This window comes from Betta splendens, chromosome 7 (assembly GCF_900634795.4).
Source record: "Betta splendens chromosome 7, fBetSpl5.4, whole genome shotgun sequence".
In the NCBI taxonomy this organism is placed as follows: Eukaryota; Metazoa; Chordata; class Actinopteri; order Anabantiformes; family Osphronemidae; genus Betta; species Betta splendens.
This window is the reverse complement of record NC_040887.2, coordinates 17,394,944-17,420,710: the sequence shown is the minus strand read 5'-3', so window position 1 is coordinate 17,420,710 and position 25,767 is coordinate 17,394,944. Positions and strand designations below refer to the sequence as shown.

The 25,767-nt window shown below is 44.0% G+C and overlaps 3 protein-coding genes across 13 annotated transcripts in view; 2 read left to right on the top strand and 1 right to left on the bottom strand.

Moving 5' to 3' along the window:
* The window catches only part of bltp3a (bridge-like lipid transfer protein family member 3A), a 17,747-nt gene extending 15,505 nt beyond the window's left edge, over window positions 1-2,242 (top strand). For all 3 annotated transcript variants that reach the window (XM_055510192.1, XM_041071551.2, XM_029156564.3), the window contains exon 21: window positions 1-2,242. This exon is cut by the window's left edge and continues 448 nt beyond it. The gene's annotated coding sequence lies outside the window, so the exon portion shown is untranslated.
* A 308-nt stretch (window positions 2,243-2,550) lies between these two features.
* On the bottom strand, window positions 2,551-4,436 carry taf11 (TAF11 RNA polymerase II, TATA box binding protein (TBP)-associated factor). The gene is made up of 6 exons (XM_029156566.3): window positions 4,196-4,436; window positions 3,938-4,128; window positions 3,436-3,566; window positions 3,258-3,345; window positions 3,081-3,177; window positions 2,551-2,952 (listed from the first exon to the last, which is right to left on the bottom strand). The coding sequence occupies exons 2-6, from the start codon at window positions 4,103-4,105 to the stop codon at window positions 2,822-2,824; spliced, it is 615 nt and encodes a 204-aa protein (XP_029012399.1). The 5' UTR covers window positions 4,106-4,128; window positions 4,196-4,436; the 3' UTR covers window positions 2,551-2,821.
* Window positions 4,437-5,283: 847 nt separating this feature from the next.
* The window catches only part of LOC114858632 (ankyrin repeat and SAM domain-containing protein 1A-like), a 39,979-nt gene continuing 19,495 nt past the window's right edge, over window positions 5,284-25,767 (top strand). For 2 of the 9 annotated variants that reach the window (XM_055510193.1, XM_029156098.3), the window contains exons 1-13: window positions 5,286-5,880; window positions 13,352-13,432; window positions 13,555-13,711; window positions 14,422-14,475; window positions 20,929-21,225; window positions 21,823-21,898; window positions 21,994-22,095; window positions 22,202-22,285; window positions 22,388-22,554; window positions 22,757-22,819; window positions 23,176-23,305; window positions 23,836-23,879; window positions 24,304-24,397. In XM_055510193.1, coding sequence (XP_055366168.1) covers window positions 5,702-5,880; window positions 13,352-13,432; window positions 13,555-13,711; window positions 14,422-14,475; window positions 20,929-21,225; window positions 21,823-21,898; window positions 21,994-22,095; window positions 22,202-22,285; window positions 22,388-22,554; window positions 22,757-22,819; window positions 23,176-23,305; window positions 23,836-23,879; window positions 24,304-24,397 — 1,528 coding nt within the window. In that variant the 5' untranslated portion in view covers window positions 5,286-5,701. Of the gene's footprint in view, window positions 5,881-13,351; window positions 13,433-13,554; window positions 13,712-14,421; window positions 14,476-20,928; window positions 21,226-21,822; window positions 21,899-21,993; window positions 22,096-22,201; window positions 22,286-22,387; window positions 22,555-22,756; window positions 22,820-23,175; window positions 23,306-23,835; window positions 23,880-24,303; window positions 24,398-25,767 lie in introns of all 9 variants that reach the window. The other 7 variants (XM_055510195.1, XM_029156101.3, XM_041071529.2 and 4 more) reach the window with 6 other exon arrangements.

Below are 25,767 nucleotides of genomic sequence, written 5' to 3'. Positions count from 1 at the left end.
CTAAGCACATGCCAATAACTGTATTTGCATTGACACTGCCAAACAGCTGCCAGTCCATTTTTAACAGCTTTTAATGTTGTGCATGCTTCGTGAAGAGTCTGAATTACACACGGCACATGCACAGATAGTTATGAAGCGACATACTCTTAGTATTGTAGAACACTTGTAGCAAAAAAAAAATAGATCTGTATCTTTGTTCTGAATTTTCTCAAATGTTACTTGATGTAAGGTATGAAAAACAAAGCACTTTATAGGAGACTTACACTGCTTTGTCCATGGTGGCTTTATGCGCAGGGTGAAGTGGTTACACACTTTTGTCTAGCTCTCGTTGTTCCAGTGAACTGAGTCATTCTCCAATGTTAGTTCACTATATCGAGTTGTGAAACGCTGATAAGGCTTCTTTTGTAAAGATCATGCTCTCTGATCTCCACCTTGGCTGTGGACAGCACATTGCACAGTACCCTCTGTATTGTACCTGGTTTAGTCAAACCACACTAATTTTACCAGAGGTGATGTACATAATCTCTAAAAAACTTCTGTAGCTTGCCAGAGTTATTACCTCTGTAATAGCCCAGTGTCCAGACATGAACTTATTCTAGTGTGTGTTGTTTTACTGTATATTTATTTATACTGGTTGGAGCATGTCACATTAACTACAGTGTTTTTAAGCCATATCAAAGAGGGTGACCTTTTATAAAGCTACAGTACTGGTCACGTATACACAGTGTTATATGTTTATTACCAACCCACTACTAAAGCTGATATTAAAACTGACTCGTGGCAAGGGTGAAAATTTAGGACATGTGATGCATTTTTGCATAAATCTGCATTAATTCAAATTCTTATTTTTACTTTTTCATCAAAACAAAGTTTTGATTATTTTTTTTACTGCTTTTTAAGAAAACTCTGTCTGCTTATTTTTTTTTTTTTGAACAGATAGTCTGTTATTAATTATTAAGTAATTTATTAACGTAGTGTTTTTGAATAGTTGCAGAACTGTGAGCTACACAGATCATGTATCATGTATCCTTTCGTCTGAACTTGGGTGACCTCTGGTGGCTGATCCTTCCCAGAGTACCCCCCCCCCTATTGTTGACCATTTCCTTTTGTTTTATGCCCCCTAGCAGATTTTCATTCTTAATAAGGAATGTGGAGATGAGCAATAAAACGACAGCTTTGGATTGACCAAAACATTACATTTAACTTTAAAGATAACAAACAGAAAAGAAAAATGATTGACCTGTCTCTCAGGTTTGAATATTTTCCTGCATGTAGACTTCTGTTTTTAATTCATCAGTGTAGCAGAGCAGACCTACTGCCCTTTGACTTCAGTATCACTTGATAGTTGGAATTTCTTCTATCTTCAGCTTTTGATGACTTTTTCCTGCATGATCTGTGAACAAAGATACAATGGTACAAAAACTGAATGACCTGCTCTGAGTGTGTCATATAGCTGTACATTCTGCCCAGTTGTTCTCTCCTCAGTGTTAACAGGGTTCCTTACTGATTTTCACCTTTTAATCTGTTGGTTCTAGTTTGGGGATTACATATTTATAAATAGTATTACAAGTTTCTGTGCTGTTTACCTATTAAATCCCTTCAACTACATGTAATCCTCAAATCTGAATCACAGGAACTGAGTTAAAGTCAGAGGTTGCCCTTAAGTAGCATCCCTCTGCTGCCGATAAACTGGTGCTGAGTTCAAAGCTTGTGACATTAAATCTTTTGAGACTTCCTCGACACTCTAGAGTGCTCATTCCTGGTCCTCGAGAGCTAATAATCTCTCTGCCCCAGCTAATACTGATTACCTACATCAGGCAGGACTGTGGCTCTCAAGGACCAGGGTTGGCCACCCCTGCTCTAGAGCAAAGGAAGTTGTTATGCAAACAGAAGAGATGGACGATGAAACCAGACTTGCTTCACTGGCGTCTTCTCCAGGCACATGTACTGAAGTTATCTAGACAGTAGTGTTTGCCTTGTGCATTACTAGCACCTTTGTGGTAAATTCACTAGAAAATTGCATTTGTTCTATTGTAGATTGCTTAAAGGGTTTGCAGGAGTCGTTGTGAAATTTTCCTGAGTGACACAAATGTTGGACAGTATTTTTTTTTTTTAGTTGTGTAGAACTGCTTTATTTGTCCTCATCACTTCATTGAAACTATTAAACTTGGTTCTGTGAACCAAACCTAGTATGTGAAAAATTTGAAAAGTGGAAAAATAAATGACGAATTGCTGAACACAATTCTAAAAAGTTTTTTTTTTCATAATGCACACTTACATCTCAAAGTTCAGGCTCTTTTCATGGCTATAATCCCATTGCCTTTAACCCCAACTAACAGTCTACATAGTAATCTACATACAAAATAAAGCTTGAACACAGACTTTATCTAGCTGTATACAAAACTGAGACCAGCTACCCTTTTTCTTTTTTTGAAAATGTCACTACCTTTCAATAATGGCAATAAAACAGATACGCCAAAAAAAAGTAATGTATAAAAGAATATTTGAAATAGTATCAGGATGTAAATATTTTACAAAAACTATGCTGTGTTCTGGGATAATGATAAAAAACTTTATTTGACTCACCAGTAAGTGTAACAAATATATTACATGAATATAATCCTATAGCAATTGAAGGTTACATTGCATAAGGAGTTTCTCTTGACTAGCAGAGGTGTACTTCAGCAGCAGTGGGTTTTGTTTCACAGCTGGCTTCACTGTTCTTCAATACTGCAGTCAATACTGACCTTGGTTAGTCAGAGGACGAGCAGTGTCTGGTTGGCAGGTTTACAGTGGGTTCATATATTCGACATGTGAAGGCTCAGTGAAAGAGAATGTTCTTGTATTTTGTGTTGGGAATCTGATCTCTGCTTTTTAATCTCCTTACTGCTTCCCTCATGTGTTTGGGTTGAAGAGGTGGTGTATCTCCCCACTTCTCACAAACATCCAGTGCTGTAAGAGAAACACAACCTAAATGATCGTAAAAACTGCCACTGCAGAGACAATGGGTCTAATAATAATAAGAAGAATAAGAATAAATATTTTTTTATCTGAACTTTTGCTACAATTGTGCCACTCACCCTCCTCAACAATCTCTCCAGCAAAAACCTTGGCAATACCAGACATCGCAATCACCACATTCTGGGAGACTGATGATCCTGTGATTGACTGAATCAGCTAGAAGATGTTTGAAAAAGAGAAATCACACTAAGAACTGCTTGAGATACGTAAAAACAGTGGCAATGTTAACTGCCCACCCTCTTGATAGCTGCCTTTGGAAAGGCAGAACGTCTGTACATCTCATAGCGATTCAGCTGCTCTTCAGAAAAAGATGACACCAAAACCCTAACAAACCAAGACAACAGTTCAGTGAGAAATTAGCAAATGTACTAAACAATAAAATGATTTCCATTTGGTTAAACACATCTGTCTTACTGCATCTTCTGTATTTCATCCTCATCGACCTTATGACGTTTTTCCTTTTTCTTCTCTGGTTCAACCTTCAGTCTTTTGGCAGCAGGCTGGCCAGAGTGTCCTTCTTCTTCATCTTCTACAGCTGCCATTTGCTTAACCAAGAAGACCAAGATGATTACCCACTTCAGTAATATCATAAAAACACATTCCTTATGCTGGGATTTCTAATTTGTATGATCAGATTAAAGCAACATTTCTAAATGTTTATCGCTTCGAACTGTGTTACTTCTTAGCGATGTTTATGACTCGCAGGTATATAAACACGATTCATTTTACTTACATTACTATTTATTTATCCTATACATATTACAACAGTCAAAGTATCTCAAGAGAAAGCCAGGCCACATCAGGTGGAGGTGGTCGTCTACTGTGATCTTTAGGACAACTTTAACATAGACCCTAAGCTGTTTGCTACGAATCCCGCTTCCTTCTTAGTGTTAATAAATGAAGCTTCAACACTCACTGATTTCTCCTCCTGCTTGGGATGATTCTGCGAGGACGACGCTTTGTTTTCGTCTGCAGGACTTTCTGCGGCAGGCTCATCTTGGATTTCCTCTGATTTAGGATGCTCCTCGGTAGCAGTCGTCCTCTTAGGTGAATCGTTGGTCTTCATTCGGGCAGGATCAGCCATGCTTCTAGTAATTAGTACAACTCCTACAAACAAACATATGCATATTAACAACCAGTATCTTGATAAAACAACAAAAATAGGCGTACCTACCTCTGTAACCAGGCGTCAACAAAGCAACAGCCAAGCTAACGGTGGACGTACGCTAAACTAATTTAGGCTAGTAGTAAAGTTGATATTTAATACGTTTAGCATTTGTACGTTATAATTGACCTAACATACACCAGGAGCCTAAAGCAGAGCTTTGACGAGCTAAACGTAAATTCAATGCAGGTAACTGAATACAAGTCTCCGTTCGCATAATTTTCTACTTCCGTTTTCGTTTTGAAAGCGCTTTATTGACACTGCCTGCTTTTACAAGACACCAGGATACTAGAAAAAACTCGTCTGGGCCTTAAAATCCATTTTTTTGTTGAATTCTATGGTTTAAAGACAAGGTAGACAGATATAACATGTTTGAGTGCAATACGTTCTATGTTACTAAAACTTTTTTAGTCGCAGGAAACGTCTTTTTTATGGGCTCTGTTTGCGTTATATTCGAAAAGAATTGATATTGAGCAGCATTTCGGCAACCACAGGCAGAGGTACTGTGTTTACTTAAGGAATGTACTTCAGTATATTCCATTGTATTCCATAGTATTGTATACCAAATATTCTATAGAATATATTTAACAATTAAAAGATTATCTACCAAATTAGTAAAAAAGTCACCTTCACATTCCTTTAACAGCCCTTTCTGTTCAAGATCCTAAACAATGATTCATAAACAATATTATAAATAATTAAATAATTTCTATACAACTGTATGAGAAAACGGATTAAAATATTGAGTTACGATTCTATTTGCTCGTGAACATACAATTTAGGTCTTAAATAATAGGTTCAGTCATGTTTGCGTCACTGTTGTACTTTGACTGTTTGTCCTGAAATGTTCCTTTTCACATCTAGGAGAGAAATTGGCGCAGCTTTTCTGGTGAAACTGTGTGAAAATTGCAACAACACTTCCTACTGACCGAATGTTCGTGAAGGTTTACATTGGGAAATCTGGTGTGGATACTGTATTATAAGAATGCAGACGTGTCGCACCCTGGATAGGTCTAATTGCTGCCGCCGTCTAACACGGACACCATCTTGATCAGTCTCATCCACCCCCATGTCAAGTTGTTAGGGCGGGGGTGCACGCGTGTGTATGTGAGAGAGAGAGAGACAGAGAGAGAGATAGAGCGTTTGAGTGTGTGTGAGCCTGAGTCTGGAGGGTTTCGGATTGGAGATGTAGAAAGAAAGGGCAGTTTCGAGGAAGTGACGGACGAAGTGCAGGGGACTGGTCAGAGGAAGTTTACTCGATGCTGGTGCGGCGCTGCTGAGCAAAAACTTTTCCCCCTTCAGCGCCAGCGGCACCGTGGACCAGGACAAACGGATCCACCGGCGCTGGGAGCTTTTGTTTCCTCCGCACACAAGCAATACTGAGGAATAATTTGGGATCGGGAAGGAAGCGAGGGCTCCGCGGAGGAATTCCACTCCCACAGCCAAACCCATCTCCTTCGTCTCTTCTCCGCGCTTCCTCTGTGTGGGTTTTTTTTTTGGGGGGGTGGATCTGCGATGGGGAAGGAGCAGGAACTCTTAGAAGCGGCGCGCACTGGAAATCTGGCCGCAGTGGAGAAGCTTTTATCTGGGAGACGACAATCGGCGGGCACCGGGAGCGGATCGTCCGGCACCGGTGGTAGCGGCAACAGCAGCGGCCACGGCGCCTCCTCTCATCCGCTCTCCAGTCTGCTCAGGTAGGGCAGGGACCCGGAGAGCGGAAATAGCAGTGGGACACACACTAATGGTGCCATTGTGAAAAATCACTTGTGGTTTACTGTTATGGAGTGTAATATAGAATTTGAATATTTTGCTTAGTCGTTTCGGGGCTTTGTTTGGCTTTAGCAGCCAAAGCAACGCAGCGCAGCAGCGGTGCCATGCTTCTTTGTTAGCTTCCAGCTCCTCTGTGATGGGAATAAACGCTGTGAAGACGCATCTGCAAAATAATACAAACAAAACACGCTCTCCTTAAAGCAGGTACTGCCTGGGCATAAAGCCAGATGTGTCTGACTTTGTTGGCAGCAGCACTGTTCAGTTTGTCAACCAGGCCAGTGCATTAAATGTGTTTCTGCTGAGCTGTAGGTTTAATGTGCGTCATTTCAAGTAATGGTAATAAAGGGAAGCCCATTACGAAGTAAACATCTGATCTGGGGTTTCACAACTCTGAGCCACTTACCATACAAGGGTAAAACACTCAGCAGCTCTGTGGAGGATTTTGCTGTCCACTCTTCCTTCATTAGCTTTGACTTCACTGGGTTAACTATATTCAAGGCACAGTTCCTGTCCCCTGTCCACTGCCCACATGACAAGCTACTGGTTCCAAGAGCAGGACACATGTGGCTAAAATGGAAGCTGCTGAGGCTGTGGGAGGAGGCCAGAGTCGCCACTCATGTGTTTTGTGTTGGCCAGGCTTTACTCTGACATATTGTACCTTTTTAAATTCCGAGTCTGTGGTTAATAATAAACACCAGCATCAGATAAGTTCAGCTTCATTTGATCCTGCAGATTGGATCATCAACAAGTCTTGGATAACCCAGTGGAGGCCTGTTTTGTCCTGCATGCAATGCTTAGCTCTGCTGATTTCTGTTGATCTTGAGCCTGTATGCAACTACATCTTATGGCAGTGTAGCGATAACCACAGCCACTGACATGAAACCTCTGACCGGGTTAAGTGATGCATGTCAAAAGCACCTTGTTGTAATGCTGAGCACATGCAGCTGAAAGTCTGTCAATCAAAACATAATATTGCTCCTGTGGGAGCCCGGTGCCAGCCACCTTCATCTGAGGGACGGGTCCCACAGCGAGAATGGAGGTGATGCATCACAGTGTTACTCAGTGCAGACTGCACAGGCTACTCTAGGTAATTACATTAAAGCCCTTTAATCGGAAATCCAATTCAGAGATGTCATGCTGTCAAGGCTGACTCTGGCACATCCTCCAGATCTGTGGGCTAGTTGAGGAGTTTGTTGTGTCATCTAATCTGACTTGAGCAATCAATGTTTGGCAAAGGTACCGTTTGGGTATTATTGGCTAGACGTTGTAGAAGATGAATTAACTAGTGGCATGTAGGCTTGAAATGCCCGTTTGCTTGCGATCAGCATCAACAAAAGACCCTCCGAATAGAAGGAATCCTGGCCTGTGGAAGTGAGAGTCTCTGGTGTGGAGGACATTTGATTTGGTTTGCAAAATGAAAATGTCAATACCTTTTAGGAGGATCACGGTGTATGTGCGTGTGCAGATCCCTTTACTCTGATCTCTTTGTAACGTACTCATCGTCCATCGCCTGTAATCCTGTCAGAGGGATTTGATTTGCAGACGACAGCTTCCCCCAGTGAATTTCGGCCTCTGCTGGTTATGCTGTCAGCGCATAGAGCTGGATTTGTCTTGTGTTCACAATTCATTAACTTCTACAGTGCATTCAATAGTAATAAATGAAACCATGGGCATTAGTAGGTTCACATAATTAGTTTGATCACTCTTCCTTACAGGTGTATTGTGTGTTGTGTTTGGAGTCGTTGCGTTCCTGCTCTGGAATGGGACACGTGTCAAGACTTGCTGTGTTTGTGTTGTTGGGCCGCGTTATAGCTCTTATTGTCAGAGTGCTTTCCCAGGAGGCTGCGTCCCATCGGTTGCCAAGAGAGAGACACTGACCCCGGCCTGTTTAGTGAAGCCGCCCCCAAACATTTGTTGCACGGGGCTCCATTAACACCAAAATGGGGTGGGCGGGTCTTCGTCCAGTTGTGAGGTCGCAGCATGACTTTCACAGCTACACTGCTGCACTGCTGTGGTTTGGGTGAAGTATGATCACTTCAAACCTTTGCTGCATATATGCTGTGGCTCTGTGACCTGTCCTGTTGTGGGAAGAATCTCTTCCTGGCCCAGGATCCCCAAACACAGGCAGCTGCTGCTGCAGATGCAAGGCAAGTATCTGGCAGGGAACGTTGCAGCCCACTGAGAAGAAATGAACAGAGGAATGCATGGAGTTCTAGAGCTCGGCCTGACGAGGGCCCGTCTCCCAGCTCCACATGCCTTTTGTCCCTCACAAAGCATCAAATAATGTCTTTTTATTTACAAGTTGGCCTCCAAGGACCAATCCTGAGCTTTTCTCTACTTTTTAGTTCTACAACGCAAATTGAATAGTCATTGGAATAGAAGAGAGGAACTGAGTAAGGCTAATGCTGGTCATTGCTTTAAGTTAAAAAGGTTTCTCTCTGATATGATAAGCATTTCTATCAACATCATGACTGGGTTCACATTTTAAGAGTCTTAGGTAAACCTCCAAATCATTCTGTGCTATTGCATTCATGATTCCGGGGTCATCCTAAGCAGACGCATGCTGTCAGAGTGGTGCTGGCTGACAAAGTATCTGCTGCATACTAACTGGCACAAACTTCTTTGGGGCCTCTCTCTTATTACGATCTGTGGGAATGTACAGTAAACAGTGGAAGTGTGAAAGATACTGTGGGGCTGCAGTGCTGCAGATCACAGGCTGTCGGCAGCAATCCGACACCCTGGGTCCTTAGCTGTGTTTCATAGTGGCCGTATGAGTTCATCCATCCTGTGAAGTTTCTGTCACTATTGCAGGACCTTCAGATCATGTCTATTGCTGTATAACCGTGAGCTGGGCAGTCACGTTCCCACTGCTGCCTCACCAGGAGGGAAATCTAACACCACCATGTTAGCATTCCTGGAGCATCTGAGTTTGGGATGCTCTGCTTTGTGCATTGTATTTACAGCCCACGTTTTTATAGTCACAAAGCGGAGGCATCTACTACATCTACAGACTTCCAGGAAAAAAATCTCCAAACTGACATTTGTTTTTCTTATAAACATATTTTATTTGAGATATTTTATGATTTGGATCCGGTATAACTTGCAATTCAATATCACAAATATCTTTACTCAAACATAATAACATTTGATTCAGTTTTATTTATATAGTGCCAGTCTACAGACAAAGTGAAGTTTATAAGGTTTAAGACCTGACACATACTGTAAGTCAATACTTAAATTCTGAAAATAGCTGCAGGGGTTTCATGATTAGTACAAAGTTGCCAGTATTGTGTGAACAGGGATCATGTCTTCAAGTCAAGGAATTATAATAATTTTAATACCATAATAAAGTGCTCAAGCATTAATTAATACAGGAGCCTTTGTATCATGATGAATGAATCCATAATAATCCCTCTGCTTTCTGATTTAAAGGAAACAGACAGTTGTGGCCTGTGTGGGTTTGTTTATGTGAACTCCATTTCACCCCTGTCGTCAAAAACCTTGTAATAACAAATGGACAAATGGAAAGATAAGGCAGCTGAGGCCGAGCTGTGTCTCCTGTGCCTAGCTGCTGTTGTTTCCCTGGTCCCAGCCCTTTTATAGGAAGAGCTGGGACCAGTCCAGAACCTGGGACGTCAGGCCTTCGGCCCAGTCGTGTGCAGCTCTACTTGTGTTAGCCGAGTGTGAGCAGGCGTTTTTTGCCATGTTCCTTCCTCAGCCGTCTCACTGGCCACCTGCTGGGCCCACACTAACGTCCAGTCCACCTCCAGACTTTGTTGTGCTAATGGCAGAACCTCTCAGTATGTTTACATCGGAAACAAATTAGCCCAGATTTTAGCCCACATTGTAACAGAAACAGAAAAGTTAAACAGACCGGCCACAGACTGTGACTGTGACTGTGCAGCTATTTACACATACAGCGCTTCATTAATTAGGTGTGAAGTGTTGCTTTCTTTAACTCTTAGAGTCCCAATCAAGTTAGTATTTCTCACTAATAACTGTCCTAATGTTTTCTGTGAGCTGTAGAATTACAGAAACTAGATCACATGGAAGTTTGCTAGGTCCGTTCATGTGGAGGGCATATAAACCTGGACATCGGCTGACACATTTGGGCCAAATAGTAGAAATGTTAAAGAGTGAAACCTAAGCTCGGTCCAGTCGGTGTGGGAAATGTCAGGCTTCCTCCTTCCTTCTGTTCAGGTTGCCTCCAGTGCTCTCAAGCCCGTGGTTGTGATTCTGCTTGGCTCTCTGTGCTGCTCCGATCTCAGCCCGCCGCCATATGCAGCTTATTCACACCTCTTGCTGCAGCACCGTGGCTCTGTTAAACGCTCGCTGTGGTGTGTTTGCGAGCCATGAAGACTCAATCAGGCTTCTCTAGGGCTGTGCAGCACGACCCACTTAGTAGTAGTAGCAGAGGTCCCGTATTCTCTTCAGTTTGTTGCAGCCTTCGAGCGTGTTCCTGTATTCGTTCCTTGCTACATACTTCCTTTTTAATAGTGTGTTAACTGGCCACACAGCGGCTGAAGCTGCATCACTAATAAGCTCATCACAACAAGCGTATGAACAGCCGTAGACATGTGAAGGGCTGAGAGTGCAGAGCTGACTCTTCATATCAATCCGGTGTCTCTGACAGAGAGCTCCTCGGCTCATTGACTGTAGTCCTCAGCAGGCCGATGCTCAGTTTGACTGTTTGGCAGTGGGGCATCTGGTTTCAGTACCCATTGGCAGCATACATAATTAAACCCAATTTCCCTGACAGTGGCTGACACGCGCCACTCACTTCTGGGCTCAGTGCCCTGGGCCTGACTAATCCCTGGCAGTGTGGTCACACCACTAATAAGCTGGAGGACAAATCTGTTTATTTGACACCAGGTTCCCACTCACCTGGTTCTCATCTACAGGATGGTAACTTTGTCTTTTTATAGAATAAATTGGTCTCAATGTTTGCAACCTTGGCTGTTCCAATGCATATACTGTAGCAGAACTGGAGGTCTTGTTCCTGATGACTTCTCTTTCCATTTGACATTTCAACTCTAGGACTTTTGGACTACTTTGTAATTAATCATGGGTTTAACTGCATCATGTGTGACATGAGCAGAATAACATAGAGAATACATATAAGCAGGGAAAATGTTATTATTCTTCCTCGTCTCGTACCAGCTAGGCTTTGTACAGCACAGAATTACAGCCCCCCACAATCTCTTTCAAACTTCAGCCTTATCCTGCTGATATTCCCTCAGGGAAATTAAGGATTAGCCCAGGCTTTCAAACAGGAATTCCTCACTCAGTTCCCATGAATGTGCCCCCTCCCAACCCAAATCATCTCTGTTTTGCCCATCGCCCTGCTACGGGCTAAGCCCCAGCTCCCGGTTACGTTGGTTGTGAACCGTAGTAAGAGGATGAAGTGGATTGCTGAGCATCGCTCTGCCTCATGCCCCTGTGTGCCGCGCTGCCAGAATGCTCAGAGGACACAACAACACTTGGACTCCACTTAAATCTGCTGGTTCTGGCAGCTCTGCCTATAGAACATTAAATTATCAGGGAGCACAACATCCACAAACATCTTCATTTCATCATGCTTATAATCTGAAGGGAACAGTCACCACCTGTACCTCAGAGTTGGTGTGACAGCGGGTCTTCAGTCTAGTGACATAGTGTTTACGAGTGAACTTCTGGTTTTGAGGCATCGGACCGGGACGGCTATGAAAGAGCCAATGCGCTACAGCTGCAGCCTTTATTCCAGACTATATTTAAAAATCATGATTTAACATGAAAAAGGGGAATCAAAGCAACACTTCTAATGAAACGCCTGTGACCCCTGTGTGACGGCCTTCCTCCATACTTTGTTACTGTTTTGTGCCTGATGGTGTTAAAACCTACAGCTATAGTTGCAACTCTCTCATTTATCTTAACTTGTTTAGGGGGTTTTGGCTGTAAGCTGTTATATAACTCTTCTATCTAGGACACAACTAGAGGTCTGTCTCCCTCTGTGTTTTCCCTTTTGATGTGTTCAGAGGCGAGGCAGGGCTCCTGAGGTCTTCACTGCAAATCTAGCCGTAGTAGGAGCGGCATCATCTTAACGCACACTTCCCCCATTCTTGCCAAATGGAAATGTATCAGTCCAGCGTTTCCTCGTTCACACACTGCCTTACACGCCGTGCATCTGCCTGACTGGGTAAGATGAGCTCCATTGGGCCGGCTTTTAGAAACACACGCTCTGAGGTCATGACTAGTGGAGTGTAGGAGAGTGGTGCATCTGTGTGTGTGCTCTGTCAGGCTCATTGTTCTGCAATGTTTAATGAGACGGCTCTGGCTATGTAATTGCAGGCCACTCTCAGCTGTTATAGATGTATTTTGGGGGCAAAACAGCCATTACTGCTATAGACATTGAGTTGTGTATTAAGCAAAGTCACACAGTTTCACTGGAGCGAATGTGATGGGGCTCAGTGCCCCCCCACACATGCCGATTATGACACAGTTCAATAACTAAGTCCAAGTTCAAATGCTTGAACTCATTGTTAATATTTTGGTTTCTGAGATGTCACATCTTCTCTTCCTCATCTCTTCATTCATTCATAGAAGTCGGCTGCATGCATCAGAAATCCACTTATAATTTATGAAGCTATGTCCAGTCCAGTCAGTAGCTCGCATTGGTTTTTAAGCAGTTCTCTATAATATATCAAAGTAACCAAGATTTCTCTTTTTAAATGGTCTTTTCATCCATGATTGATTCTCTGTTCCCATTTTCTTTCCTTTTAAAGGTAACTCCTTTAAGCTTTATCCCATCAGGGGTCGCCACAGCGAATGATTCGCTGCATAGATTTGGCAAGTTTTTACGCCGGATGCCCTTGCTTAGGCACTGAGGTTGGATTGAACCCGTGCTCTGGGCGACAGAAGCGCAACACACTAACCACTGTGCCACGGCTGTGGCCTCAGATATTTGGTTAACTAGATTGGGGGTTTCCTTCTCTTTTGGATTTGTCTTGGGGTTTTTCACAAAGCCTTGCATCCCGGTTCTGGCACCGCATCTTACCAGACATCCGTTAGTTTCTTAAATCCCTCTTTGCTGCTCCTTCTGTCATCAGCAGTTGCTCTTCTTTTCACCGCAGAACTCTTTGCAACATACCAATCTGAGCTGACAGCTGTTTTCAGATACAGAGCTATGTGCTGATGTTGGATCAAATCCCTGCTGCTGCCCTGTGTGTCCTCATTCATGTCATGTCTGACATGTTTCTCCAGCGTGCATAAAGGCATGAACGCCATCTGCTGTGATGTAGGCTTCTGTCTGACACTGGAGCCCTGAGTGAGCAATCGGTCACACCGTGAGAAACTCACAGGGATGTTTGATGTGAGTGTGTCTGTGCTATAGAAGTTAACAATCCTCTCTTCTCTCAGCATCTGGAGAGGACCCAATGTGAACTGTGTGGACAGCACTGGATACACGCCCCTGCACCATGCCGCCCTCAACGGACACAGGTAGATCAATGATAAATAACTAACGCCTACCCTCACAGTTACCGTCCCCCAAGGACAATCCGGCTGTTTGCGCATCTCTTGTGTATTTAGTAGCGTGATTAAAACTTTTGCTTCACCTGCAGCAAAGTGGTGGAGTCGCTGCTTCGGAACGAGGCCCTGACCAACATCGCAGACAACAAAGGCTGCTACCCTCTTCATCTTGCTGCCTGGAAGGGAGACGAGACCATCGTCACGCTGCTCGTTCACCAGGGACCCTCGCATCCTAAACTCAACGAGCAGGTGCGTCATTGTTTCTCTGGCTCTGCGAGTGTGTGTGGCTTTGTTTTGGTTGGTAATCACTTTTATCATGTTCATAATCTTGTGAGTTGTGAAATGACAGATATGTCAGCTGTGTGTGTGTCTGCAGCAGAAACAACTCAGTTGCTGACCTCTACTAGTTTCATAATTACAGCTTCACCACAAAGTTGCTACTGTACCGTTTAATAAAAAATGTATTCTTAACAACTGCAGCATTTTATTTCAGCATGGCATGAATTATATTTGAATGACATGTCAGTGAGGCGAGTGCTTTAACCATGGTGCACCATGGCATTAACTCCATTCTTGTTGTCTTCTAACCAGTTTAACAGTTTAACTCATGTCTTTGATATTTTGGTTGCTGACTGCTCAGATGTCTTCGGACCGGCTTGGCTCTGGTCCTCACCTATTTCGGGATTTGGAGAAATGACCCATTATGAGCGAGAAACGTGTTGACAAACCAGAAATTCTCATCCAACAATTCAACAATTTAAAGACTAGGAAGAAATAGTCTCATTTTGTGTCATTTCTTCTCATCTGTTAATGATGTCTGATTGATTTTTAACATTAATTCAACTCTCAACTTAATTTTTTTCTCCTTTTTATTTAGTTTGACTCATGTGATCATCATTTATTCATTCATTGCTTGTCTCACCCAAACCATGGACCTTTCTTCTCTTCCTCCCTCCCAGAGCTGTGTAGAGTTCAAACGCTGTGGGCCCTTTGACCCCTATATTAATGCCAAGGTGTGTACACTGTGCTGCTAAAATGACTCTTCCTTTTAAAGTGCTTGCTGCTTTACTGCTGTGCTTGGGCTTGGTTTGTTGCCCCTGCTGCTTGTTGCTGCAGAAAACAAAGCTTTAAATATTGATCAGAATTTTGTTAATGGTGTCCAAAGTTCTTTAACATCTTATGTTAAGATGTTAAGACAAGAGTGAAGTCTGCACGTTAAAACGGTCTGCTGAGTCTTTAAAGTTTAGTAGAGGGCGACTGGGTTGGTCCTTCTGTGCTTGCTTTTCTCCTCTGGGTAAGGATCGATTGCAAAATTGATCTGAAAACTGGCCTTATATGCAGTTTAGAGCAGTAAAGTTGTTGGCACTGTACAAACAACCGTTGGACTTAATATTGACCAACAAATCACACAATGAGTCAAAGCAACAGTAACAAATGTGGCATTAAATATGGCAGCATTGTTAGAAGATGCAGGAGTTTCCGTTATGATGCAAGCTCAAACCACTGTTGGCTCAGATACAGTTTATTATCTATTATAGAACTGATCATTGTTAAAAAATGTGAATTGAATAGTTTAGATTCATGTGCGCATGTATTAATAGATAATAATAAATGGTCATAATACATGTAGGATGTGACTACAAAGTGGAAGCCAAGTTGCTGAGCTGTAATCAACAAACTAGTCATGTGATGTGTAATTTCCCACTTGAACCACTTGTTGTTGGAAGAGCTACAATACATGGATGAACCCTGTTTATTGATTTTGCTATATATACTTACATATAATATTATATATATACTTATATTTGCTGTATTTTCAGGTTAATTACCAAAAAAATTCAGTTGACCAGCTCCTCTGAGATAATGATGCATATGCGCATTATCTTATGAACGTATTACCATAACTAGCATATAGTTTAAAGCACAGTTCTGCCTCATGTCATTAGATAGTTGCTACATCTATTTATTTTCTGCTGCTTGAGGAATTTTAGTCAGTCTTAGAGTCTAAGAATTTGCATTTCCAATAATACAAACATCAGAGTCATTAGTTATTAGTTATTAGAGTTATTAGTTTAAAACATCTAATCAGTGACGTCATGAAGCCTTCAACCCGTGGCTCATACCAGGCGTTCTGTGTGTTTTTGTGACTCTCTGCCTCCACCGAGTCCCCTCAGCTCATGTTTGCTGTGGCTTTGTCCTTATCCTTCTGGTCTTTAGCCAAAGGAATGCAGCTCAACCAGGTGGAGAACAGGTGACTGATTTGACCAGCAGAATCAGCCTCTTCGCCCTGGTTGCTCTATCTCTATGTTTAGAATCATCCAGTGACTGTAGGTGCACAGAACATGCTCCTATATGATTCTACTGAATGAGGTTAAACAGCAGCAGCGTGACAGTTCCCCCACAAGTCACTGAAATCTAGCCAGAATGAAAGCACTTGTGTTTGACACAAGTTGCTCCTCCTCACGAAGCTCTCTGGGAGCTGTTCCTCCTCCTTTATGTATGTGGCGTCTCCGTATTCCCTTCATCAAGCCTCTGTACAGTTCAGCCTGAGCTCCATCCTCACTGCACACAGCTATGCAGGAAAGTCACACTCTATCTCCAGCAGCGTTGCCTGTCACAGTTAGGCAGTGAGCAGTGTGAACTGCATGATTGCATTTTCTGCGCACAAAGCTGGAAACCCACCCAGGCCTGTAGATAAAGCTGCACACTATTTTTGAACATAGTGACATTTCACTAATCTTCTTAGCATTTCGATTGGAGGCCTAGCTTCCTTTAATGCCGCCATATATTAGAGTGTGATGTTTTTCCTACAGTGGCTGCGTTTGCATCCTCTTTTCATTTGCTCTGATGGATCTAACGTGGAGTCCTGTGGTCTGTTAAGATGGTTTGTTTTAATGTAAATGCCTTTGGGATAGTTCGGGACCATCGCTAGGTCACAAGGCTGAATTATTGATAGCTTGTTTTGAATAAATCAGAACCATGGATGCAGCATCGTCGTCATGGTTGATGGTGTCATGTGACTGACTGGGCAGGGAGCTTCCTGCTTCTTGTCCTATTACAGTCCTGGACCACTGAGAGTCATGCCGTGAGGAGGACGAGGCTGGAAGGATTTCAGTGTAACCGTCTCTTTACATCAGCATCAAAGCCAGAATTCCGTGGCCGTTTGTACGCGCGACTGCTTAAATGGGTGTATCTGCCCATCCTCTTCCTCTCCTCCTCCCCCTGCTCACGTGTGAGTTTGCTTGCTGAGGAAAGGAACAGGTGGGACGTTGTCATAGTAACAGTGTCAAGGCTTAGTGGTTGTACAGTGGCAGCAAGTGAACCAGTGGAGAGTGAGGTAGATAGACATGAAAGGTGTGCGATGAGGCTTTAGAGGGGGGCCAGGATGTACTGGCTCCAGGAAGACTCAAAGAGTAATATGTATTCAGTTCATCCATGCGGCCTCTCACCGAGGGGCCTGTCAGGTTGGTCACTTTGACGGTGCTTCCCAAAGCTTCAGCACCACCAGCCACAAGAGGATGTGACCTGGACAAACTGTTGGAACATGTCATCGCCTCTGGAGCTACACATCATAGGAAATGAATTATTAAGCCACAAAACCTAAACCGACTCAAATGCATACATTAGAACAGATGGAATCAGAACCACTTACATTTAAAAACAGATTTAATGTAGGAAACAATTAATTTATGCTTGGACTTTTGATGATTACAGTCTTGTGTTTAGACTGGATGTGGATCCATCTAGCTCAGTGAAGTCCTCTCCACACACTTGGTCACCTCATTATCAAGTAGAGCACTTCCTGGGGGCACGGAGCTCGCTGTCTGCCAGCTCATTCATTTATCCCCTCTGTCTGCCACTTCAGCGTCCAGCTCCTCCATCACAGACCCCCCCCCCCCATCTCCCGCCATTTGCTTCTCCTCCCAGACTCCTCGTCAGTCAGAACCGGTTGAGCCACGTTTAAGCAGCCTTCCAGGGGGCACAATGCTGTTCAACAGGGTGATCAATGAGTTCCCCATTGTCACACATTCACATTCACAATTTAGGACTTTAGGCCGTGTCTTATCTGTTAGCTGGGATTCCAAGCACAGATGTTATCACCTTAAGATTTGTAGATTACGCAGCTGTTTGTGGAAGGTGCGTCCTATTAAATCAAGCGCAGTCTGAGGGGGAAAAAGAGTCTTTCTTGTAAAAGGGAGGAAAAAGTTGACTGTGCAGAGAATTACAAGCTCTGGCAGGAAGCCAGTGAGACATTCATTTCATTACAGGACTGCTGGGCCTCTTTATTCTGGAGTGTGTGATTGTTTCAAACTAAAACTCTGTTGTACTCAGCATTTCTCTCATGGAGGGATTGAGAAATTTAGACAGAATGCTTTCTTTTGTTATACACAGAGAAGCATAAACATCAGAATATATTAAAGCTAATCTGTAGGACAGGCTGATTAGATCCTTTTATCTAGCCCAAACTAATCCTGATTTAAATTGACACCAATGGCTTCTGAGACTCACAACCATAAATCCACTATGTTGGTGACCTATGACCTTGTTGTTGTCTGACCATGTTCTAATGTCGAAATAAAACATACAGTCTGTAGCGTTTGTATATCAGTCATAATGAATAATGTGTGTAAAAGCCTGTGTTTAGTAAGAAAGAGGCCTGATCTGTATGAACACACAGAATGTGACAGCGGACGCCCAGCACGGGCAGCCCTTTGGCACACTAGCCGCAACAGCTGCTCGCCCACCCCTCCTCCACCACCCACCACTACTACTACCAATACCAGGGGTCGCGGTGATGTAACCGCTGCCAGCCGGCGCGTCACGTGACAGAGGTCGCTAGTCAAACCCGGTTAACATCCCCAAGCCCCAGGTTGTGGGAATCATAACATCGCGCTTCTCCTTCAGTTCTGCAGCTGGAACATGACAGTATAATCTCCACATGTTCCTGGTTGGTAGTTTATCAATCAAATGCTAATCTCCTCTTGTCTGACATGCACTAAATCAGGATGAGGTCTTAGTGCTGTCTGTACAGATGGAATTTTCATAAAAAACATACTGTCCAGGAAGTCTTGACTGTGCCATATGAATGTTAATCTCCTTCATAGCACTTCTAGTTAATGCTCTGTTAGTGTGTGATTGTCTGACTGCTCATGTGACGTGGTACGCTGAAGATGAGGCTGCTCTTCATGGACGGAGCTTTCCTGCTGGAACTAAGCCCTCGTCGTTTATGAATACGCAAGTGCTGCACTGACAATACTTCATTAATTTAGTGTCAGAGCTGCACCAGGGCTGCCAGTCTGCTGCAAGTACTTTCAAAAAGCAGAGGCTGCATCGCTTAGTTCCCTTTATGTTATTCTGGTTCCGTTTTAATCGCTTTAATGAGTGTGTGTGTGTGTGTGTGTGTGTGTGTGTGTGTGTGTGTGTGTGTGTGTGTGTGTGTGTGTGTGTGTGTGTGTGTGTGTGTGTGTGTGTGTGTGTGTGTGTGTGTGTGTGTGTGTGTGTGTGTGTTTTGTGTTTTTTGTTTTTGAGAGTAGAAGCTCTTTTGTAGCTCAAATCCCTCTGTGCCGACGGGCCTGGCTGATAAACGCTGTTTACTGCCAGAGGTCGTCACACAATTTGGCTAAACACAGATTTTTAACACAATTATTTTCTATTTCTGCACAGATCTTTTTATTGCTTGAATTGGGCTCATTTTGTCTGGTTTTATGGGAGTGTTTGACTGAGTTTTGGGTCATACTGGCACAAGCGTCTCCAGAGCAGCCCTGCAGTGGAGGCCACAGTTTAGATGTTTAGCTCCGTCTGCATCAAAGCAGCTGGGCTTGATGTCATAGTGTGTCTTGTTTCTTAGCTGTGAATTAAGTGGTTGGTCAGCTGTGTTTGATGAGATCAGATGCCAGCTGACACACAGCTTTGGACCCGGACTACCACCGCGGCAGCGACAATCACAAGCCCAGTTTGTGTATATTTAGAACAAATAGTTTCAGTCATGCACTGACTTTAGATGTTTTGATGCTTAATGGTAATTTAGTTTGCATGTTAGATTTACATAGATTACTACTGAGGCAGCAGACCTGCATATTTGAGCAAATGAATCATGCTGATGTAATCACAGCATGAATGTTTGCCTGCTCAAGTCGTGCAAACACTCAAAAAAAAAAAAAAAGAAAAAGCTGCTAAATGCTTGGTGGTGCGTGACAGATTAAAACAGCAGGCTCATTTCAGCTTGTCCCTCTAAGTGTGTACACATACGGGGGGCACTATTCAAATCCCAAATGTAATTGGAAAACAGGAAGTTTTGTTTTGTTCAGCTAAGTGTTTTTTTTTCCTCAGCCAGGCTCTGAGCCCGCTCCGACAGGCAGGTGTCGTTTTGTGTCTGTAAGCGCCACCTCTGTGCTCTCTGTACAAGAGGTGACCTGTGATGCCAGCCTTCCACAATAGTGTCAAACTCTCCCTCCTTCCTGACTCTGTCCAACAATAAAGGAGTCATACTACCTGCAGATCCCATCTGGCGCCGGCATCGGTGAAGGGTTCTGACACCTGTCCCCGGCCTTCAGTAGCTCCACTGGCCGGTTCCTGCGGGACTCGCCCAACCTGGTATGGTGTCTGTCTGTGGGCTTCTCACAGCAGCTGTCAGGCCTTTGTAGGCGGCTCATTGTGTCTGGAGTGACTGTCTCCAAACATGGGGTTCCACAGTAGCAGGCTGTTTCTGACACACCCAGTCTCACTCCATTTCCTAACGGAGCGGAGGAGCTGCGCTGTGGTTCTACAGGCTTTGTTTGTTATTTTTATTTTCGGGGTGTGAATAGGTCAGAGCATATTCCCACGCCTTTGTCTCTGTTCAGACATGGAACAGCAGGGTCTGCCCCCTTCTGGCTGTTCATGGTCGCAAACATCAACAGCAAACAAGATTATACAGAAATACTGGCTTTATATTAATGCTGCAGGGTTCATTAGCAGCTCTTTCTGTAGTTGTGTTTTCTAGCACTAAACAATTAGTGAAACAATAGAATTGTTGATGGACACATTCATTAATAACTGTTTTACTTAGGAGTTGCTGCTTTTGGATATATTTTGATTTCAGGTTGGGCTGGAATTTATATTTCATTAGAACTTGCCTTGGGAAAATATAAGACTAAACTAATGATGATGTTTGTCGTTTTATTTATATACATGGTACCTTTGCCATGTCTCTGCTAACACTCCTCTGGCCTGGGTGTCTGTCCCTCTGCCAGCTGCCATTCATCCACGCATGTCTGTTGGTTCTTCACCCAGGCCCACTCCTTCCAACCTAGTTGGTGCTTCTCTGTCTTCTTCACGTGGCAGAGCATTTACTTATTCGCATATTCCTCATTACCACAATTCAAGCCCCCTCTGTCTTCTTTTGCATTGTGTCAGTATTGTGTTATGTTTGCTGTCATTTTTTTCTTGCTTCTCACGTGTTTCTTTGCCCCCCCCCCCCCCGGCAGAACAATGACAACGAGACGCCTCTGCACTGTGCGGCTCAGTACGGCCACTTCCAGGTGGTGCGGCTGCTACTGGAGGAACTGACAGACCCCACCATGAGGAACAACAAGTTTGAGACTCCGCTGGACCTGGCAGCTCTGTACGGCCGCCTGGAGGTGGTCAAGCTGCTGCTCAGCGCTCATCCTAACCTGCTCAGCTGCAACACCAAGCAGCACACCCCGCTGCACCTGGCCTCTCGGAACGGACACCTGCCTGTGGTGGAGGTGCTGCTGGACGCCGGCATGGACATTAATTACGAGGTGGGTGGTGCGTGCGCGTGCCTAAAAGTTTCTGTTTGCAAGTGTTTCTATATGCACAGTGATGACCAAAATCTTCTTGGGTAACTTAATCTGTTCATGCAGCACTTCCTTTTACCACTTCCTACCAAAGCTAGAAGATTAATTTTAAAAGTCTTAAGCTGTCAGGAACTGGGCCGCCCTGCTCCCTCTGGTGGCTCCTGTGGCTCTGACTGTCGACCAAGCAGTGCCATCCATCTGTTTGGAGATACCTCTCCCTTTTCTGTGCCCTCCTTTGCTCTGGATTAAGCGTGTGGCGACTATCCATTGACCCTCAGGCCTTACATCCTGCAGGTTTCAATTAACCTGGCCCTGTGAGCTACAAAATGGTCTGCCTTCATTCCTCAATCACATAATAGTCATTGGAGAAACAGACTTACTTAACTGTACAGACAGCACTAAGACTAACAGAGTTATGTGCATGAATCTGGCAGTTGGCATACCTTACTAAAATGCTGCAAAGTCTGATCCACCTGGCATCTCCAGGAGGAAGTATCTTTACTTTCATGATAATCATATCCAGGTCCAATATCAGGGTTTGTCATCGTTTTGTGTCTTCAGACCGAGAAAGGCAGCGCCCTTCATGAAGCCGCCTTGTTTGGGAAGACAGACGTAGTGCAGAAGCTCCTCAGTGCAGGTCAGACTCGTCCGCATCTACCACTACTGCACATACGCTTAATTAGGAAAACCCACACGTAACCCTGGCTGTTCTCTGTCCCGTCTGCTCCTCAGGTATCGATGTGAACATCCTCGATCGGAAGGGGTTAACAGCTCTGGACATCGTCAAGGACATGCCCTCTCAGAAGAGCAGGGAGATAGCTGCTCTTATCTTAGGTAACAGTGGAATGTGGTGGGAGCCATTGTTTTCGATTTTCTTTTTTTTTTTTTCGATATTTTCGCATCCACCAGCTGTGTAACAATCACCTGTTGCCTGTTGCAGGTCACTTGAGCGGTAAACATGACATTAAGCTTCCCCCTCCACCCATCCCTCCGCCTCAGGAGAGTCCTATCCCACAGAAAAAGGGTCAGATCAGTCAGCTCAATATTTGTTCTGTGGCAGCATATCTGATGTTCATATTCACTATTGTTTCTCTGTTTGCCTGTGCTTTGACCTGTGTCGTAGCAGATCTGGGTAAAGTAAATGAGCTGATCTCGGGGATGGCCCCAGGGCCTGAGGAGGAGAGTCCCTACGAGGCTTTGTTTGAAGCCACCTCCTGCCACTCTCTGGATAGCCTGACCAGCGGCAAGTCCTCCGACAGAGACTCTGGACGGCCAGATAGTGAAGCTGGAAAGGTCAGCACCAGCCTAAACCTTAAACCCATTCGCATGCATGCACGCGTGCGCACAAACTGTATTTTATAGCTGATGACATGCAGATCCACCACTAGAGGGTGACAGTGTGCTTCTCCCCATATGACTCCCACAAACGCATCCATCTCCTGCCTCTTGCAGGTTTGCATTGAACTTGAAATCCTGTAATATTTATCATTTACAGAAAGATCGCCAGGGCCACTCGTTGCATCCTGGTCCCGGTCATGAAGAGGAGATGAGTTCAGAGGTGAGGTGAAATGTGGTGCCATGCAGCATCACAGATCATCACGTCAGACATGCGTCACAGTAGCCCCTGGAAATTAACAGTCCTCCACTGAATAAGCTGCATTTTTAGCTGAGGCCCCATTCATGATTGTTCTGTTCTGTTCATGAACATTGTGCAACATTAATGACTTTGTAATAAATATTAATCTGGCCACAACGTGGGAACCAAGCATCAGAGAGACATGAATGGACAATAAAAGAACGGACAGTTTGTCTGCTCTCCACTCTGACTCACCACATACAGAACATTTCCCATTCCAAGTTCAGTAGTTTACCCTTGTTCCTTCTCCTGGCTTGGGTCGCTTTTTTGTCCTTCAGGCTCTGTATACGAACAGCCACGCTGATGAGCGGGTTCAGCCGGTGGGGGATGAAGACCACACATACGAGTTGTTGCTGACAGCACAAACCAAAGTCCCACCAGCCAGGCAGGAGTCCCAGCCTCACAAAGGTAACTGCTTTATGCAGGTATCCAACTTACGATCATGGCTTTCACTCTTATTGTGACGTCTCTTATTGTGGTTTAATGGAATGTTTTAAAGCCCTGAAGACTTCCTGCCTACAGGTACTCAGCTTTATCAGCACCACAGGAAAATGTCACAGAGCTGAAGGTGTTGGCATTTAATCAAAGATGTCATCTTGCCTTGCTTATGAGTGATGATTAGAAAAGGGGGTGTCTGTCTGTCGTCTTCTTGGAGTTAGACAGAAATGTGAAATGGTTTTAAAACAGCTTCATCATCGGTGAAACCAGTGCTGTTTAAACGCAGGGAGATTAATCCAAAGCCTGTGGTACTTGCATCATGCATAATACACGATTCTATTACACATCACTTCGACATTCTTTTAGCATAATGTCTCTCTTGACAGTCAGAACTGTGAATATATTGTCTGTAATTTAGAAGATGTGTTGAGTAATTGGATCCTGAGTGGAGTGAGAGGAGTATAAATTCTGCCCTGACCCTTGTTTTTCTCTTTTGTTAGATGAGAATACCACTGTGCAGTCTTCCAACAGCGTTCTACCTCAGGTATCTGCCGCCTTTTATTCTTTTTAAACAGAGTGCAAAAGAGGGATGATGACCACATGGCTGCATCAGGTTTTATCATGCCAGTGGGAATAATGCTCTGATATAACCTGATGCCCTTCAGTCATAAATTAAGTCTTTCTGTATGTCAACAAACATGGGCATCAGTTAGCGCTTTGTTTATATATAGCGTTTATAGTTTTATTATGGCTTCTGCCCACAGTATTTCCTCACATATTATTTTATGCTCCTGTTGGATTAGTTGTCGTTCTTTGCTGCCTAAAGACAATAAATATTTACTCTGTGCTTTAATTAGCTGATCTAGCCACTTTACTTGTGAACTTTATTTCAACTGGATATCTAGTTTTGATATTAACTGGATATTAATTTATGACATAAACTGGTTTCTTTTCTTCTCCCTGTTTAGCGAAAACCTACTGCCCCTAATGACCCCAGAGCCCTGGGCAAGATGAAAGACTCCTTGCACCCCCCTGGCAGGGTGGACCCACGGCCAGCCCGAGGTCAGTCGGACCACTTGTCCCCATATTTTAGTAACCAAATAAGGAACAACAACTGTTTCTGGCCGTGAGCGAGGGTAACCGTAGATAAACGAGGGCACATCAGACTTGGAAATCACAAGGGCAAGCTGTCACTGAAATGGGAGAAATGCATGAGTTAGCAGGGAGAGAGGGGCTGACTTGGATTAGCGCCGTCAGGGAATGCATGGCTGGCATTCTTAAGCTGCAGAGCGGATCTGGCTTGTTGGAGCAAGCTGATTGACATTCCCTGGCAATAGGGTCAAAATCCGCCACTGTGAAACTCAAGTCTCCATCAGAATGGGATCTTGCTGTTGCAGATCCATTTGCTGGCATTCATCTGACTCTGCTTTACTGAATAATGTGGCAATCAGCGGCGGGGACAAGCTTGACCTTTAGGTCTTTGAAGATATTTTTAATTATGAATAATTGTTGTTAAACAGAGGGATTCTGTTTGTTGAACATGTGCTGCTCAAGAGACTCGAGTGTGAGTGAGTCAGCTGGGTGAGGAAATGTGGGGCACCTCTCCCAGCACAGAAGGCTCCTTATTCCTTCCTCCTTCTTTCTTTGTCACGTTAACATTTGTTTACGGTATGTCCTTACACAAGCAGAAGGTTCAAACTACTTGCCACATCAGCTGACCAAGCTGTGGATTCATTTTTCAGGATGAGGTCTGATTCCTCTGTGTGGACAGTCTCGGACCAGGCCTCCACACACCCTGCTTCAGGTGGACCATACATGCCTTGTCAGCACTATCAGGATGTTTATCATCTGTTGCCAACACACTACTGTTCTCAGCAGGAGTGTAGCATTTCTCTCCAGTTGATTGTATTAACATAGCACAGCTACATACAGGGTTTTTGTCCTTTTAGCTCAGTGTGTGTTATTATGACAACACACTGGTTGTTATGGCTGCTGATGTGTATTAAACAGCACGAACAATAAAGGTATTTGTTTACTTCCTGGATGTTTGTGCTGGGCCTGCACCACGTCTCATCATCCATATAGTTTAGTTTTGTGTTTGATGATGTAATTTGTGGTCAAACAGTCAGACAGATGTATTTGAGTTGAAATGTCTCCATTAAAAGCAGAGCAGATCCTGAACTCACTTTGGACGGAGCAGATTGAGTGACAGCCAGCACCAACAACAGTGTTGCAGTGTCTGCAAAGCAAACATGACATCATTGGTGAGCTATGGGCTCGCAGTGGTGCCAGTTGAAATACTCATCCCGCCTCCATGGTGGAGTCAGCGACCTGTTAGAGCTGCAGTAACATTTTGCACCATGAGGTCAGCGTGTTTTCAGCCACGTTATTGCGCTCCTAGGGCGTTGACGCTCTCTAGCTGCCAAGGAGAG

Excerpts from the sequence above, each read along its gene's own strand:
- taf11 (XM_029156566.3), bottom strand. The coding sequence starts at position 4,105 with ATGGCTGATCCTGCCCGAATGAAGACCAACGATTCACCTAAGAGGACG. Across the intron at positions 3,567-3,937 it reads CCAAGCAGGAGGAGAAATCA|CAAATGGCAGCTGTAGAAGA; the intron begins GTGAGTGTTGAA and ends TTCTTGGTTAAG. Across the intron at positions 3,178-3,257 it reads CAAAGGCAGCTATCAAGAGG|CTGATTCAGTCAATCACAGG; the intron begins GTGGGCAGTTAA and ends AACATCTTCTAG.